The sequence below is a fragment of the Thamnophis sirtalis genome, unplaced genomic scaffold (genome assembly GCF_051295495.1).
Source record: "Thamnophis sirtalis isolate CommonGarterSnake01/CBP01778 unplaced genomic scaffold, rThaSir2_p1.2 scaffold_3, whole genome shotgun sequence".
Lineage (NCBI taxonomy): Eukaryota > Metazoa > Chordata > Lepidosauria > Squamata > Natricidae > Thamnophis > Thamnophis sirtalis.
Window position 1 is genome coordinate 52,441,445 of NW_028261383.1, and position 16,323 is coordinate 52,457,767.

General features: G+C 39.3%; 1 protein-coding gene across 1 annotated transcript in view; it reads left to right on the forward strand.

The window, feature by feature from the left end:
* CNTN6 (contactin 6) overlaps positions 1 to 16,323 on the forward strand; it is a 195,104-nt gene that overhangs the window by 143,261 nt on the left and 35,520 nt on the right. The window contains exon 11 of the mRNA XM_087708896.1: positions 8,683 to 8,810. Coding sequence (XP_087565022.1) covers positions 8,683 to 8,810 — 128 coding nt within the window. The remainder of the gene's footprint in view (positions 1 to 8,682; positions 8,811 to 16,323) is intronic.

Sequence of the window (16,323 nt, forward strand, 5' to 3'; positions counted from 1 at the left end):
CATTTAAATTATGTGTAAAGCATTAATTACTTCAGTAATTACTGCATAAAATTTAGGCTCATAAGAGACTATTTTAATTCATTATCTACTCTAAGCACGGACAACTAATAGTAGAATTGCAAATGATAAAAACATTATGCTTATCTGAAATTTTTCCAGATATCTGAAATTAGTTACACTTTTTCTCATGAACAACAAAACACACAAGTCATCTCAAATGCAAATAAAGTAGCCGAGGTGGCGCAGTGGTTAGGGTGCAGTACTGCAGGCCACTTCAGCTGACTGTTATCTGCAGTTCAGCAGTTCTAATCTTACCGGCACAAGGTTGACTCAGCTTTCCATCCTTCCGAAGTGGGTGAAATGAGGACCCAGACTGTGGGGGCGATATGCTTACTCTGTAAATCACTTAGAGAGGGCTGAAAGCCCTATGAAGTGGTATATAAGTCTAACTGCTATTGCTATTGCTATTAAGGGGTACCAGGGACGTGCAGTCACTAGAGGCAAGGGAGGCGGGGCCTCACCAGTCTCCTCAGGGAAAGGAAAGAATTTTAAATAATTTTTTAAAAATAATTAAAACCAGGGTAGTTGCTACCAGATTTCAAGTCACAGTGGCTTGGTGTCTGCTCTCGGTATTAACTAGGAGGAGGCCAGAGAACTCGGGGCCTCCTTTGCATAAGGAATTTTTCGCCTTTTAAAAGTTAAGAAAGAGTTAAAAAGCAAAAAAATCCATATGCAAAATAGGCACTGATTCTCCCACCTCCTGATCGGGGAGCAGTGAATCATGCCTTATGAGCACGCTTACGTTGAGCACGCTTATGTTGGGCAGACAAGAGGAGAGTTGAGAGAGTTTCCACAGCTGGAAAAGGTATGTGGATCGGACAGAGGGAGGGGGGGATTCAAATTTATTGTAATTAAATATGTAATTTTTTTATTGTGGAGTGTATGTGTGTGTGTGTGTGTTTCTTTCTTCACAGCGGTCCGGTGGGGTCGGAGGAGGCGGGGGGTGAGGCGGCGGAGCACGGAGGCGGCAGGGACGTTCTTGCCGCTGCGTCCCAACAGGCTAGGCGTCTCACGTTTATGTCCGCCATAAACGTGAGATGCCTGGCCTGTTGGACACAGTGGTGGCGGGGGGAGGAATGGGCTGGGTGGGCAGGGAGGACGAGCGGGGAGGACAAGGAGGAGGAGGAGGAGAAGAGCGGTGAGTCCAGGCAGGGAGCAGGTCGGGCGTGGGGGGGCTGGCTGGCTGAAGGCCGGGGCAGCAGGATTGTTCATTGGAGGAGGCGGGCCAGGAACTGGAGAAGCCAGCGGATTGCTCCAAAGCCACGCCCTTTCCATGGAGGCTCCAGTCCGAGGAATCCGCCGGCTTCTCCAGTTCCTGGCCCAGCGCCTCCTTGCAGAAGCAGCTGCCACGCGACAAAGCAGCCCAAGGCAGCAGGAACGCCCCGCCGGGTGAAGGAGGGGCGGTGGCGGTGGCAGCGGCTGCTTTAAGCACTGCCTTGTCTCACAGCCGGGGCTGCTCCAGGCCGCCGGCCGCTGGCACGTACTCATGCGAGAGCCTCTGCACGGCGCCGGGAGACCACGGAGAAGCTTCGCTCCGCTTCTCGCTCAGCCTTCCTCCAGAGGTGATCCAGGACTTCCAGCGGTGGAGTCTGGAGAAGCAGCGGCTGCAGGCCAGGGCAGCAGGCAGGTGGTGGCGGCAGGGCACTTTGCATTGCGGGAGCCGCCAAGCACCTTTGCTGCAGACCCGGGTGCTTGGCCGCTCCCGCGATGCAAATCCCCCCCGCCAAGACCGACCGCTGCCCCGTTGAGCTGCTTCGCCAATGTCTGGGAAGGAACTCCGCTGGAGCTGGCGAGTCTTTGAAGAGATGCCCAGCTGAGCCTCACCAGGCATAAAGCTCACTGCACGTCACTGAGGGATACTGAATGTAAATTAATGAGAAAAAAATGAATTTCAACAGCTGTAGAACCAAGTTGCAGCATAACAAAATTGACCAAAATGAAGGGGGTCTGAATACTTTCTGAATGCATCCTATATGTAAATCTATTGGTCACCATTTTTTCATTTTACCCAGCTACAAAGCTTTCAATTTATCTCAGCCCATCTACTCATGCTTATTCAAGACTTCACGCAAAACAGCAATTAACAACCAAATCACACAGAAGTTTTAATTTCCTTATATTATTTCCACCATCAGTTGATGAACTTCCATTTGATTTACTATTAGAAGTCAAGTTGAGAAATGGAGGGGGCGGGAACAGCAGCTAAACCTATGTATGTTATTCTAGAGCTGCATAACTGAAACTAATCCCAGATTTATTTAATTTAGTACCATTTACATTCTATTAAAATCATCTTTAATTTAAACATATAATAATAATATTTGGTTGAGTCTATAGCAGGATAGAAGGGAGGGAGAAAAAAAGAAAGAAAGAAAGAAAGAAAGAAAGAAAGAAAGAAGGAAGGAAGGAAGGAAGGAAGGAAAGAGAGAAAGAGAGAGAGAAAGAGAGAGAGAAAGAAGGAGGGAGGGAGGGAGGGAGGGAGGGAAGGTGGAAGGAAGGAAGGAATTATGATTGGTTTGCTTCCAGATACTTTTGGCCCATTTTCTGACCCTCTTCTGATTTTAACCTCAGTTCAATGGGAGAAATTAACAGCAGTCTTTTCACTGTCTTTCCTTAAAAACACACACACACACACACACACACACACACACACACACACACACACACACAAATACATAAACCTGTTGTGATGTGATGTTGCTTTCAGGGGTTATCTTCTGTGAGAATGGACTGTACTGGGCCTAGGAAGGAGCCTTGTGGTACCCCACTGCTTACTTCTCTTCATGTGGATGCAGTATCATTAACAGCTACTCATTGAATATGGTTTGCCAGCCAGCTACAAATCCATCTGGTGTTGATGTTGTCTATTCCACATTTTTCTAGATTACTAAGAAGTAGATCATGGTCTACTTTGTCAAATGCCTTACTGAAATCTAAGTATACTATGTCCACAGCATTTTGCTGATCTACTGATTTGGTGACTTTATCACTAAATCAATATCCCTGTTCTTTGTTCCATTTAACTTTCCCTTAACCCTGACCAGTCTTCCAGTGCTTGCTACTGAAAAACACCACCACAGCATGATGCTGCTACTACTATACTTCACTGTTGTGATGATATTGGGCAGGTGATGAGTGGTGCCTTATTTCCTCCAGACATAACATTTAGAACTGAGGCCAAAGAGTTCAATCTTGGTTTTATAAGATCATAAAAACTTGTTCCTCACAATCTGAGAATCCTTTGGGTGCTTTTTTCCGAACTCCAAGTGGGCTTTCATGTGTTTTGCACTGCTTCTGTCTAACCATTCTGCCATAAAGTCCAGATTGGTAAAGAGCTGCAGTGATGACTGTTCATCTGAAACTCTGTCCCATCTCCACATAGGGTCTCTGGGGCTCAGTCAGAGTGACCTTTGGGTTCTTGGTCATCTCTCTTACTAAAGTCTTTATCCTCGATTGTTCAGTTTGATTGGGTGACCAGTGTTTGGAAGAGTCCTGGTTGTGCAAAACGTCTTCCATTTGAGAACTATGAAGGCCACTGTTCTCTTATGAACATTTAGTGAAGCAGAAGTTTTATTTAGCCTTCACAAGATCCTGCTTTGCAATAATCTTGTCTCTGAGTTTTTGAGGCAGTTCCTTTGACCTCATGGCTTTTGCTCTGCTACAGGATGCATTGTCAGCTGTGAGACCTTCTATAGAGAGGTGTGTGCCTTTCCAAATAATTCCAATCAATTTAATTTACCACAGGTCGATGTCAATCAAGGTGTAGAAACATGTCAGCAATGATCAAGAGCAATGATCAAAAGCACAGAAAAGACAAATAATTGTAAGAATATTTCTATCATAAGCCATTGCATACATACATACATGCACGCACGCACACATATACATATACATGTGTGTGTGCATGCATGCAATGGCATGTGATAGAAATATTCTTAAAATTGTGTGTCTATACTTTCTCTGCTTTTATATGCTTTGCTTTGTTACTTAGAGAAGGCAGTCAATATTTTACAGGGCCATGACTCTATAAAATGATAAAAGAATTTGTTCTATCACTTCATAATTAAAACAAAAATTAATTAAGATTGGGCAAGAAAGAACAACAGCGCAGACCTTGCTTAATATGTTCCTTGTTCAGGGACCATCCAAAATTACTGCAATGCTTAAAAAAATAACTATCTTCTATAGACCTCTCTGGGGGACCACAGTTGATCAAATGTAAAATCAATTCCCATTTGTCACTTTAAAAAAAAATATCTCTATTGATATCATAAAGGTTGGTGGCACTACAGATGTTCTGACTGAATATAGGCTGACAAAAAAGGAAACTACTGATTAAGCAGTGGGAAGAAGTTGAGAGGCAGAAGAAAAAATGCCATCATGCTAAGCAAATCCCAGGGCATTTGCCTTTTTCTTTTTTTACCTTGATACCTGATCACCTCAAACACTGAGCACAGATGTGAGAATTCTCTTGTGTTTGACAGTTGGTTGAACAAAGTCAGTGATAATTAACTCCCAATCAGCATATTTGGCTCCTCTGAAATCGTAGTTTGATTTTGCACTTTGCAGACGGCTTTGCGGTTCTATACAATTCATAATTATACAGCTTATTTCTTTTTCTTTATTTTGTTTGTGTGTGTGTATTTTTTGCCACTTCTTTCTTACTTCTGGAAAATATCACCTGGATTATTATTTTTTATCTTTTAATCACTTGAACTTATTTTCAACTGTTAAAAATTGCATATAAAAACATAGCATAGCAGCTGGCCCTTACATGAATTAATTTTTGAAAAAGGAACATTTTTAAAACTTGGAATAACACAATGTTCTTGTTTTTCTAGCACAAAATGTATGTTTATTCCCCCCCCCCCAAAAAAAATCTATGTAGGTCTCTCCACATATCATCCTTAGTGAAGCATGCAAACTAGCACCTGCATTTTCTCTGTCAGATGAGGAAAATACATTCCCCTTCTGCCCTGGCCACTTTTTAGAAAGGCACAGTTGAGAGAGTTTTAACGAACAGCATCACTATTTGGTTTGGTGGCAACAGTGCCTCAGAGAGAAAGTCCATTCAGAGATTGGTAAGGACAGCCGAGAAGATTATAGGAAGCTTGCTTCCTATTATTCAGGATACTTCTTATAAGAGCTATGAGCTTAGAGACAAAAGCATTGTTAGAAACTCCACACACCCAGTTTACAGTCTGTTTCTATTGCTCCCCTTCTGGGAGGAGGTTTCAAAGTATTTCTAGCAGAACTATCTGATTCTGTAACAGCTTTGTTCCCTATGCCATCCGTCTGGTAAACTTGCAAGATTCGTATTTCTAGCCACATACATTTATACATCTGAACTAGACTGTGTTGTTTCTCTGTGTCATAAAATATGACTATGTGGGTATATGCTTATTTATTTATTTATTTATTTATTTATTTTGTCATGTTTATGTAGTGTATATTGCGACGTGTATGCAATGAAATTCCATTTTCATGTATGCCAATTAGTGTATGTTTAAACTGATAATAAAGCTATTCTAAGTCTACAGTAAGTCTAAGTGTAGAAGAGGTCCTCCATCTGTTCTCTTTCTATCTCTTCATCTTGAGATGTATTTGCAAGAACAGATTTATAGGAGCTTTTAATTGAAGGACTATTACGATATTTATTTTCTGATTTGGGGATTAGCTCTTTGTCTTTCACTCATTTGGGGGAGAAAAGCTCAAATGAAATCTTAAAATATATCAACAGAGGGGTAACAGGTCACAAGAACTTCCACTTTTAAGAACTGGAAAAGCATTAGCTCCGACAAGTATTAATGAAGATGAAAACATTTGGAAATAATTATCTCCTTTTTACAACCCCCAACCGACAAGATGTAGTTTCTTGTGATATTAGCTGGATGGCCAGAGGTAAGAAATCATGGGAGCTTCAATCTTGCAGTCTGGAGGAATATACATTTTTCTCCCTTCTGTACAAAAACAGTACACTAATCCTAAATATCCTAATTAAGGACCAGATAGGAGAGTAGAAGGAAAATAGCATTTGCAAAATATGATATAGAGACTATCACTAGAAGATGGGCAGTTGAAATCTAGTAAAAACATAAACCCAACCTATGCCCCTCTGAAACAGCAGCATTTCTGGTATTCTGCATAAATAAGCAAGAGGAAAGTTTTAGATTACACCATTAGGATCAGCGGTAGGTTTCTACTGGTTCAGCACAGTTTGACAGCAATAACACCAGCCAGCACCCACCCCTGATAAGAATACATGGCTAGTTAAAAACAAAGAAGCAAGCAAACACCTCTGATGCTGGTATAGGTTTCCTCCTGAAATAAAGCCATGACTAACTCTTCTTTGTTACATATGTTCTGAAGAATATATTTTTATTCTCAGACCTGAATATCTGTATTGGAATAACACAATAGAAGGAATGAAAAGAAAATAAACATCACATTTTGGCTGATGTCCTTTGGAGATTTGAATTTTAGCCAAAACTGCTATTGCTAAAACCCCAAGAATAATCTAAGTAATGTATTAAAGTAAAATAAGTGCCCAGAAAAACATGATCCTAAAGGCATAGGAGACAGAAGGAAGGAAAGAGGAAGAGGAGGAGAAGGAGGGAAAAAAGGAGAAGGAGGAGAATGGTGAGGAGGAGGAAGAGGACACTTTTTAATGTTAGAAGATGGTACAATCAGGGGAAAGGATGAGCTTGGAGTCTCTTTTAAAAATAGCGATAGCATTTAAACTTATATACCGTTTCACAGTACTTTTACAGCCCTCTCTAAGCAGTTTAGAAAGTCAACATATTGCCCCCAACAATCTGAGTCCTCATTTTACCCACCTCGGAAGGATGGAAGGCTGAGTCAACCTTGAGCCTGGTGAGATTTGATCTGTCAAACTGCTGGCAGCAGAAGCAGCCTGCAGTACTGTATTCTAACCACTGTGCCACTGCTGCTCTTATCAAACAGTAGAAGCTCCAGGTCACCCATAGTAAGACCATCTCATGTTGTTATCATATCCTACATTCCTGTAATAAAAATGTAGTTATAATTTACACTGCTTTTGTAAATCCTATATATCATTTCCAGACCTATAATTTATAAGCTTGAGGCTTTCTGATTCCTTTGGTGAGGACCCTCGTGATCACTATAGATATAAGATACTTTGTGGCATCTATCTGCAATCATTTTAGTTCCTAATTTAATTGGCATTTTGTCCATAAATCAATATCTACCTATCGTCTACCTGCCTGTCTGTCTACCTGCCTGTCTTATCTATCTATCTATCTATCTATCTATCTATCTATCTATCTATCTATCTATCTATCTATCTATCTATCTATCTATCTATCTTTCTGCCAAGGTGGCGCAGTGGTTAAATGCAGCACTGCAGGCTACTGCTAGATCAGCAGTTCAGCGGTTCAAATCTAACCGGCTCAGGGTTGACTCAGCCTTCCATCCTTCCGAGGTGGGTAAAATGAGGACCCAGATTGTTGGGGGCAATATGCTGACTCTCTGTAAACCGCTTAGAGAGGGCTGAAAGCCCTATGAAGCAGTATATAAGTCTACTGCTATTGCTATTGCTATTGCTATCTATCTATCTATCTATCTATCTATCTATCTATCTATCTATCTATCTATCTATCTATCTATCTATCTATCTATCTATCTATCTATACCTACCTACCTACCTACCTACCTACCTACCTACCTACCTACCTATCATCTCTCTCTCTATCAATCAATCAACTATCTATCATCTATCTATCATCTATCAATCAATCTGTTTATCTATCTATCCATCCATCCATCCATCCATCCATCCATCCATCCATCCTCTGTGTGTGTGTGTGTGTCTCCCTCTCTGTGTCTCTCCCTCTTGCTATCTATTTTTTCTTTTCAATTATTATACCTGGTGCATTGTGTTTTAGATAGTGCTCCCTTTGCAAAACACACTCAAATTTTATTATTATTTTTAGCAACATTTTTCAGTTTTGTGATGTTATCACATTCTGAAAAGTGAAGTTATAAAATTATAACCTTTGCTTGCCCTGATGTAATCATTTAATCCATGTTTGTCTTCTTCAACTGTTACTACCAATAATAAGCGGCCTTAACCTGGTTATTTATAACTGTGTGACATATTAACCTTCCTATAATAATCAGCTTAAATTCATTTCATTGTTTGACTGTTAGCGATCTCAATGACGAATATTTTCTATTCAAATTGCTGAAAAATTGCATCTTCTTATGCTTCCTACTATAATCAGCTCACCATCTGAGACTGAACACATATTTTACTCCCTGAAGAAACACACCATGCTTAAACCTCATATTGTGGATTTATTTCTTCCTCTGCAGGAATAAATTGACCAGAGAAAGAGGCAGACTAAAGACAGAAAATTAGTACATTCTACTGTGTCTAATCTGTATCTAATGTAATGATCAATGATACATTGAAGTGAAAATTTGGCTGAAATGTGCTCAGTGTGCTGTAATCAACAGCAACTATGATTAATGTTCAAATATTATAAATAACGTATTACAGTTATTGGTGTTAGTCTTCAGCATAATATATTAATAATGGGTTTGCATGGTTTTGTTTATTTTTTAATCCTCCTTCTTCAGAATCCTTATCTTAGAAGATAACAGTCTGAAGATATATAATATTACCAAAGCTGATGCAGGTTTGTACAGCTGCATAGCGATGAATCAATATGGAGTTGCGAGAAATTCAGGAAACCTGGTTGTGAAAGGTACTTTTTTGTCTTTATTGGTATTATCTGCATATTGAAATCCACATACATATTTGATCAACCATGCTGAGATGTCAGAGACTATCGTATTCTGGGAATGTGGTTTGAAATTTATTTTCTTGAGGAAACAAGGTTACTGAAATGCCAGTGGCAAACACCAGAGGGATCCTTGCCAAGATACATGCAATACCTGTGGTTTGATACCATTCTTAGAGACAAACACAGGTTCAAACTTAGTATCCAAGATTCCGACTGAACAATGAAATATTTCAAGGAAATGGCTGCTTTGCAAACTATATTCTAAAGGGCAGAAAGATGAGGAGACATCTGAACCCTTGTTTAGTCTCAGAAATTAAATCTGTGCAAATGCTTATTTCTAAAGCTCCGTGGAATATTGTACCTGATCAAAGTGAGAAAAGTAATTTATTTCAAGGTAATTTTATTAAAATGTATTATTTTGGTGGTCCAGGGAGAAATAAAGATTAATACATTCTCGGTCACACCAAAAAATAATCTTTTAGGCAAAAGTAAGTGAAGGAATAGGGATGGAGTGGCTCAGTGGCTAGGACGCTGAGCTTGTCAGTGAGAAAGGTCGGCAGTTCGGCGGTTTGAATCCCTAGCGCCGCATAACAGAGTGAGCTCCCGTTACTTGTCCCAGCTTCTGCCAACCTAGCAGTTTGAAAAAATGCAAGTAGAAAAAATAGGGACCACCTTTGGTGGAAAGGTAACATTTCATGCCCCTTCGGCAATTAGCCATGCTGTCCACATGACCACGGAGACATCTTTGGACAGCGCTGTCTCTCTGGCTTTGAAACGGAGATGAGCACTGCCCCCTAGAGTCATGAATGACTAGCACATATGTGCAAGGGGTACCCTTACCTTTTACCTTAAGTGAAGGAACCACTGGCATATTCTATGCAATATGTTGAACCAAATGACCTAAAGTAATCCTGGGGAATCCTTTATTCAGCAGTGTACAGTCACGTCAGACAGTGGTCCCCAACATTTTCAGTTGGCAGCCAGGCTGGGGGTGTGGAGAGGGGAATCGGACCATTTGAGCAGCACACTGGTGCACGCACCCACAGCTCCACTTTGCAAATGATGCAGCTCCCTGCTATGGAGCTACCTGTTTGTGCACACCAGCCAGCCGCATGAACGAGTGGAGGTGTGTGTGCTCATGCTGCTAGCCTTTCGCTCACACAACCCACTCTGAATAGTCCACAGCCTGGTAATGAGCCATAGCTCGGAGATTGGGAACCTGTGACACCTCCACTTCACAAGACACTGGGTGTTTGATTAGGAGATGCAGAAAGGAACAAATACCCATAGACTCTTCTGTGGTCATGCATTGTCTCTTCACACTTCCCTCCTCCTCCATTTCTTCCTGACTTTACCAAAACTGCTGATTTTTCTGAAAGCTCATTTCTATAATGATCATCAACCATAGACCCTGCTCACAGTAGAAGTTCACTAGCTCCAAAATCGAGTGTCTTTTGAAAGGGTTGCTTGGGTTTTGAAGTAAAAGACATGACCACGAAAGACAGTTATCTGTCAGATCATTTAGGTTTTTTGCACTGTGCTAATTCAATGATCTCTGGGACTACTAGAAGTAATCCTTTCCCTTCCCCCTTCCCCTGAAAAAAAAAACAGCATTAATTGCAAAGCCATGGTGATCTTGGATGGCAGAAACCCTGTGAATAGAAACTTCTTGGATGAATAAATGGAGAAAGAGCACAAGGTTTTCCCTAAAGGAGAGGGGAGAGAATCTGCAACCCACTGTGAGAGACTCTAAATAGAGTAAAGTTGAGTGGAGTGGGTTAGATACTTGTCCTGTGGTTAAGAGATATATGTTTACAGTCAGCTGAAATGCTTATACAAAGTTGATTTGTATGTGTTGGAGTTCTCATGAGTGTACTAACAATATTCTAAGCCCCCTCCCTCATCTATCAAGCTAGACCTGTTTTAGTAACACATCTCCCATAAGACTATTGAAAATCGCTTGTCTTTGCAAGTTATCAATGGATACTTTCTTCTTTTATGTCCTCCAATGGGCAGTTCTAGAAGTCATATATAACAATATACCAGCTCCTCAAAGAATTTGTCCATGTGAACTGAAATGGATAGAATATGTTATCTTAAGATGTACATTTACATAAAAATGGACAAGGTTATTAATCCCTTTACTACACAAAAACCTGGCTGCCTGGATGAATATTTTATCTCTTATCTTCTACCTGGTTAAAAACACAAAGCTGACATATTCACTTGCAAAATTGTATTATCTAGCAATACATGTTTGTAGCAGTACAATATCCTTCAACAATGTCTGTAGAAGAGATAGAGGGCATTGTACGCTGACATTTTATTAGTTATTAGATGCTATATTTGATAACTAATAGTTTTTATTTGCATGGATTCTGGTTTGCCACCCTAATAAAGTGTGTGTGTGTGTGTTTGTGTGTTGTTTTAGTAGTTGGTGGACTGGGTTGGACTTATAGATTGGGACAAGGGTGGAAGGTTGGGCTACATGATAGTGGAGATATGAATGGAGATCATATATCAATGTTGACAGGCAAGGAGAGCACAACGATGAGGAATTCCATCAGTAGTCTGGTGAGAAACAATTGAATAATGATAAATACCTCTTTCCTTTTTGATGTATGGTATATACAACTTTATATTTTATTTGTTGTTTGTCATATTTGAGAACCACCCATCTTCTTATTTGTTCATATAAGGGTTCAAAATGTAGTGCTCTTCCCTCTGCTTTTGGCACGCAATGGACCAGTTTTTCGCCCACCCCAGGCTCCACAGGCTTTCTAGGAACAAGGGGAGGGTGAAAAAAGCCTCCTCTATCACCCCCCCCCCATGGGAACAGACTTCCGATTTGCCCGTAGGGGCATTTTTTACCTTCCAGAGCCTTCAGGGGGCTTACCTGAAGCCAGCAGAGCGTGAAAAACGGCCCAATGCACACACCAGAAGTCAGTTCTGAACTTCCAGTTTGCACATTGGGTTGTTTTTTTCACCCCGAAGGGCTAAAAGCTGCCAAAAAAGAAAGTCGAAGTTAGCTGGCCAGTGAGTGCATGTGCACTGGAGCTGACAGGGCAATGCCTTGCGTGCCCAACAAATGGCTCTGTGTGCCACCTGTGGCACGTGAGCCAAAGGTTCGCCATCACGGACCTAGGAAATTGCAATGTGTTAGCTTAGTATATACACAGATCCAAGCAGTGTGACATTTTGTAATTAACCAATGGAAATTTTGTCAATGTGCAGATTTTCTAAGTTGCCATCCACACTTTTTGGTATGACACTCAGTGTGCCAATAACCTCTTTGACAATCATAGCAAATTTATGCCAGAATTTTTCAATTTCAATTTTCATATCTTGATACTTTGTGATCTTCTCCAATTCTTTGTTTTCTATTCTAATATCCCCTGGCATTGCCACATCAGTTATGCATAGTTTCTTCTTTTTAACCACAGTTACTTCTGGTGTATTATGTGCCAAGATTTTACTGGACTTTCATTTTTAATCATTTTGTATCTGCTAAGTTTATAGAATATCTAGTTACATGTTGTTATTGGTTATTGATGTATTTTGCTGTGTTGGGACTTTGAGAAAGCAGTTAATTGCACAGAATCTTGAGAAATGTTTTCCAACCTTTACAAGTTGAAGATGTGTATACTTTAACTTCCACTATTCTCCAGTCATCATGCAAATTCGCATATCTTCGAGCTGCCAGGGTGGAGAAACTCTGGCTAGTACAATACCTGTAATAATAAATAGATAATCAAGTTTGCCATACTTCACCAGAACACAAGTAAAGTGAAATCCATCTTGTACCAGCTGTCTTTCATTCAAATAACTTGGCTCATAGCTCCAGAAATTATATAGCTCCCACCGACATCATAACTGAAGGCAATTATTCATGTGCAAAATTTTTCTTTCTCCTTTCAGTGGAGAGATGGATGAGAACATCACCTGAGCCCCCAGGGTCCTGAGGTTCTCTCCTCAATCTTCACATCTGTGCTGATACAGTTGTCATCGCTCTTGGCAGTATCATTTTAACTGACAAGGATTAACAGGAAAGGATAATTGTCAATGGACTTAATAAATTCCCCAATAATGAAACAGACCTTAGCATAATTATTTGGTCGAGCAGCTGCCTCCTGAAAATGTACAATAAGAGTAATGCAGACAGCAGGGAAATGTAATCTGACACTTACAAGTCCCAAAAAGAATAAAACTTACAGACTTCCATTGTAGTTGTGAAAGAAAGGGACTAATCTGTCTTCTTCAGCAACACAGTTATCCAAGCAATGAACCAGAATATGACATTAGAATTTTATTTGTAATATACAAAATTCCACGGCATGAAAACTCCCTTCCAGAGAAATGGGGATTATACTACTATATGTTCTGAAAGTGAACTGCAACGAGAAATTGACCTTATTTCAACTTGTATTTCCTATGGAGGAAAATATGTTCCATTAGCATTACGTGAGTCTGCTTAAAAAGAACTCAAAAGCTTGCAAAAAGGGAACACAATCACAGCAGCATAATCTAGTATTTTCTAGATAAGCAACCTGTTCATAGTAAGGAATCCATCAAAGAAATTACATAAATCCCCTGGCTATTTAACTGGGCTTTCATATGATGCAATTAACCAATAGGTGGAGTCATAACATGCTGTCCAATCTTTCCAGAATATTCACCAGCTATGATGTTAGCAATGGCTCCTAGCATGGGATATAGAAAAAAAAACTGACAACTTTTCCTACACCTTTTGTTTGATTTAAAAAATCATTACTTTTTTTCAATTGGAATCTCCTTGTATTTTTCAGAAGAAACAGCCGGGAAGTTGCAAATAATATCCTAATTATTGGAGAAAGGATAAATGTTACAGAAGCAGAAAAAAAGAATATTATTGGAAAGTACAGTCTTTCCTTCAGATTACAGAAAAGGATATCAAATTAAATCCAGACAAAATGAATCTGAAACGGAGGCAGGTGGCATACACAGGACATATACTGTCAGCTGAATAATAAAATCTGATTTAGAAAGGCAGAGGCAATTTGGAACAACAGGACAGCACCAAAGGATATTTACCTGAGCATGCATGACTTGCTTCCTGACTAAATCCTATCAATATATGGCAGTCAAAAAAAGCTAGAACCAAAACAACAACAACAAACAGAACTGACACAATAGAGTGAAACTGGACAGAGAATCACAGGAAAAACTATTTCAGAAATGAAACCAATGTCCTAATCCAAAATATTGTCAGGAACCCCTAGACATTTTCAGGAATAACCATCAGGTATTCAAACACAGAATTCTTCATAGAAATTTCTATGAAAAAGAGAAAAAATAAAGGCAAGGATGATTTTAAAAAGTTTGTAGCTGTGGCATTTGGAATACAGAATTTCCACTGGTTTGGTTACGGAAATCTCTTTGATCCCAAACTACTGAAGAACATTGTGAAAGCTTCTCGTTAAGACTATTTTAGTTGTTGGTATGAATGTTGCTATTAAACTTTCTAACTGGATATCAGATACAGTCCAGGAAAATCTCTACAAATAGTAAATAATATCTATAATTCTGAGATGAACTATTGAGTTATTGGTGCTCTCGGAGTTTATTTGTTTGTTTCCAGATATTTCATTACCCAACTATGGTGTTAGTTGGGTGATGAAGTTTCAGCAAGCAATCAGGCAAGCAACCAAGACCAGACAGTATCAAGAACTCTATAAAAAGAAATATACCATTAGTTCTGTTCACCAGGGAACAGAACTATCCAGGAAGATTAGGACATCTGAATCAATCAACATTATGTACCCTATCAGTTACATCTCACTTTTTATAAGCTTGCTCTCACCATTCTTTCTAAAGTTTCATAACTTTGTTTAATGTTTCTTCATTTAAATAAATAAAATAAACAATCTATTTAAACCAATATTTTATTGATGGTATCTATGCAATGTAATTTTCATAGACCTCATTTCCTAGAACTTCCAATCATTCTAAGTATAATTGATTTTTCTAAGGATTTTTATCATTTGACATGACCATGCCTGTTACATGGTTAAAGAATATCAATCATGTACCATTCCTTATTGGAACTATTCCTTGCATTTTTTATTTCCTAGACTACTCATATCATGGATTTGCAATTCCCCAGTGACTGGTTTGAGAACTTCTAGTCTGGGTTCTTCTTTCCACTACCATCTTTGAACTTTTCTTCTAGAGGTACCAACTTTCCCCCCCTTCACTAAACTGGGCGGGGGGGCAGCACATGATGCATCTGGCCCATGGGCAGGAGTTTTTGAGCCCTGTTCTAGAGCACTTCCATAAAACTTTGGTAATGCAGATCACTTAGACTATTTCCAGTTTCCCTTTCTATCCATGTTTTGGAACAGCATGAAAATGACTCCCAGTTAAAATAGCAAAACTAAACGAAATATAAAGTTGCCATATGGAAGTAGAAGCATATTTCAGTTTAAAGAACTTTAGGATGGGCATACATATTCTGTGCAGGTATTTGTTACTCCAGTTTCATTGCACAAACGTTATACAGAAAATATTGTTGCATCATATAGGAGACTTCACATTTGCAGATGATGGATATGTACCCGGACTGAAAAAATCTACATGGAAATGTGTAATGCATTTCTGTGGCACTCATCAATGAAAATATACTTACTAAATGGACACTCTACAAGTCCATTGGATAAGATAAGCATAGATCTATTTACTTTTAAAGGAAAGCAGAATTTTACATATACAGTCCAACTTCTGGGGAATTGATCATCTACAAAATACAGGAATTGGAATTATGATCCAAAACTAAGAATCCACTTTTCCAAATATAAGATTCCTAACACATTATTTAGTAATAACATTATTTTCTACTACTATGGTGTCAATCACAGGAGACAAGTGGATCAGAGGCCATTTGAAATTAAGGTGCCTCTGTGATGATAAAGTTCAGCTTCAAAATGATCATCAGGAATTGTTACCAAACCAATAGGCTGAATTGCTATCAAGAAATTATTCTTAAAGAGAAAGTATGTAATTATAAAGTTAGACATCTGTGCTCTCAAGGGAGAAAAAGCTGCTACAACAGCAGGATGTGACATAGTGTCTGCTGTAATATGTAACACCAGAGACCAATCCACAATGAGTGGCATGAAGCCAACGTTTTAATCAACGTGAAAAAGGTCAAGAATTAAAGCTGCTTAGATTGATTCTCTTCTAAGAAAATCAGCATATCTCAAGAAGTTTGTGGCACAGAATTTAAGGCAGGAATATGATACCCTCACACTTCATCACAGGTGTTTGCAGTTCTTAACCTTAGATAGAAGAGGGCATGAAAAGTTTAGGATTGTAAATGATTACTGTAAATAGGTATAATAGTTTCAATTTTACTAAAATAAATATATAAAAAACCGAAGGATTGTGATCAGTTGAAATAAGGACAGTTAGTTCTGAGATAGAATTTATGGAGAGAAGA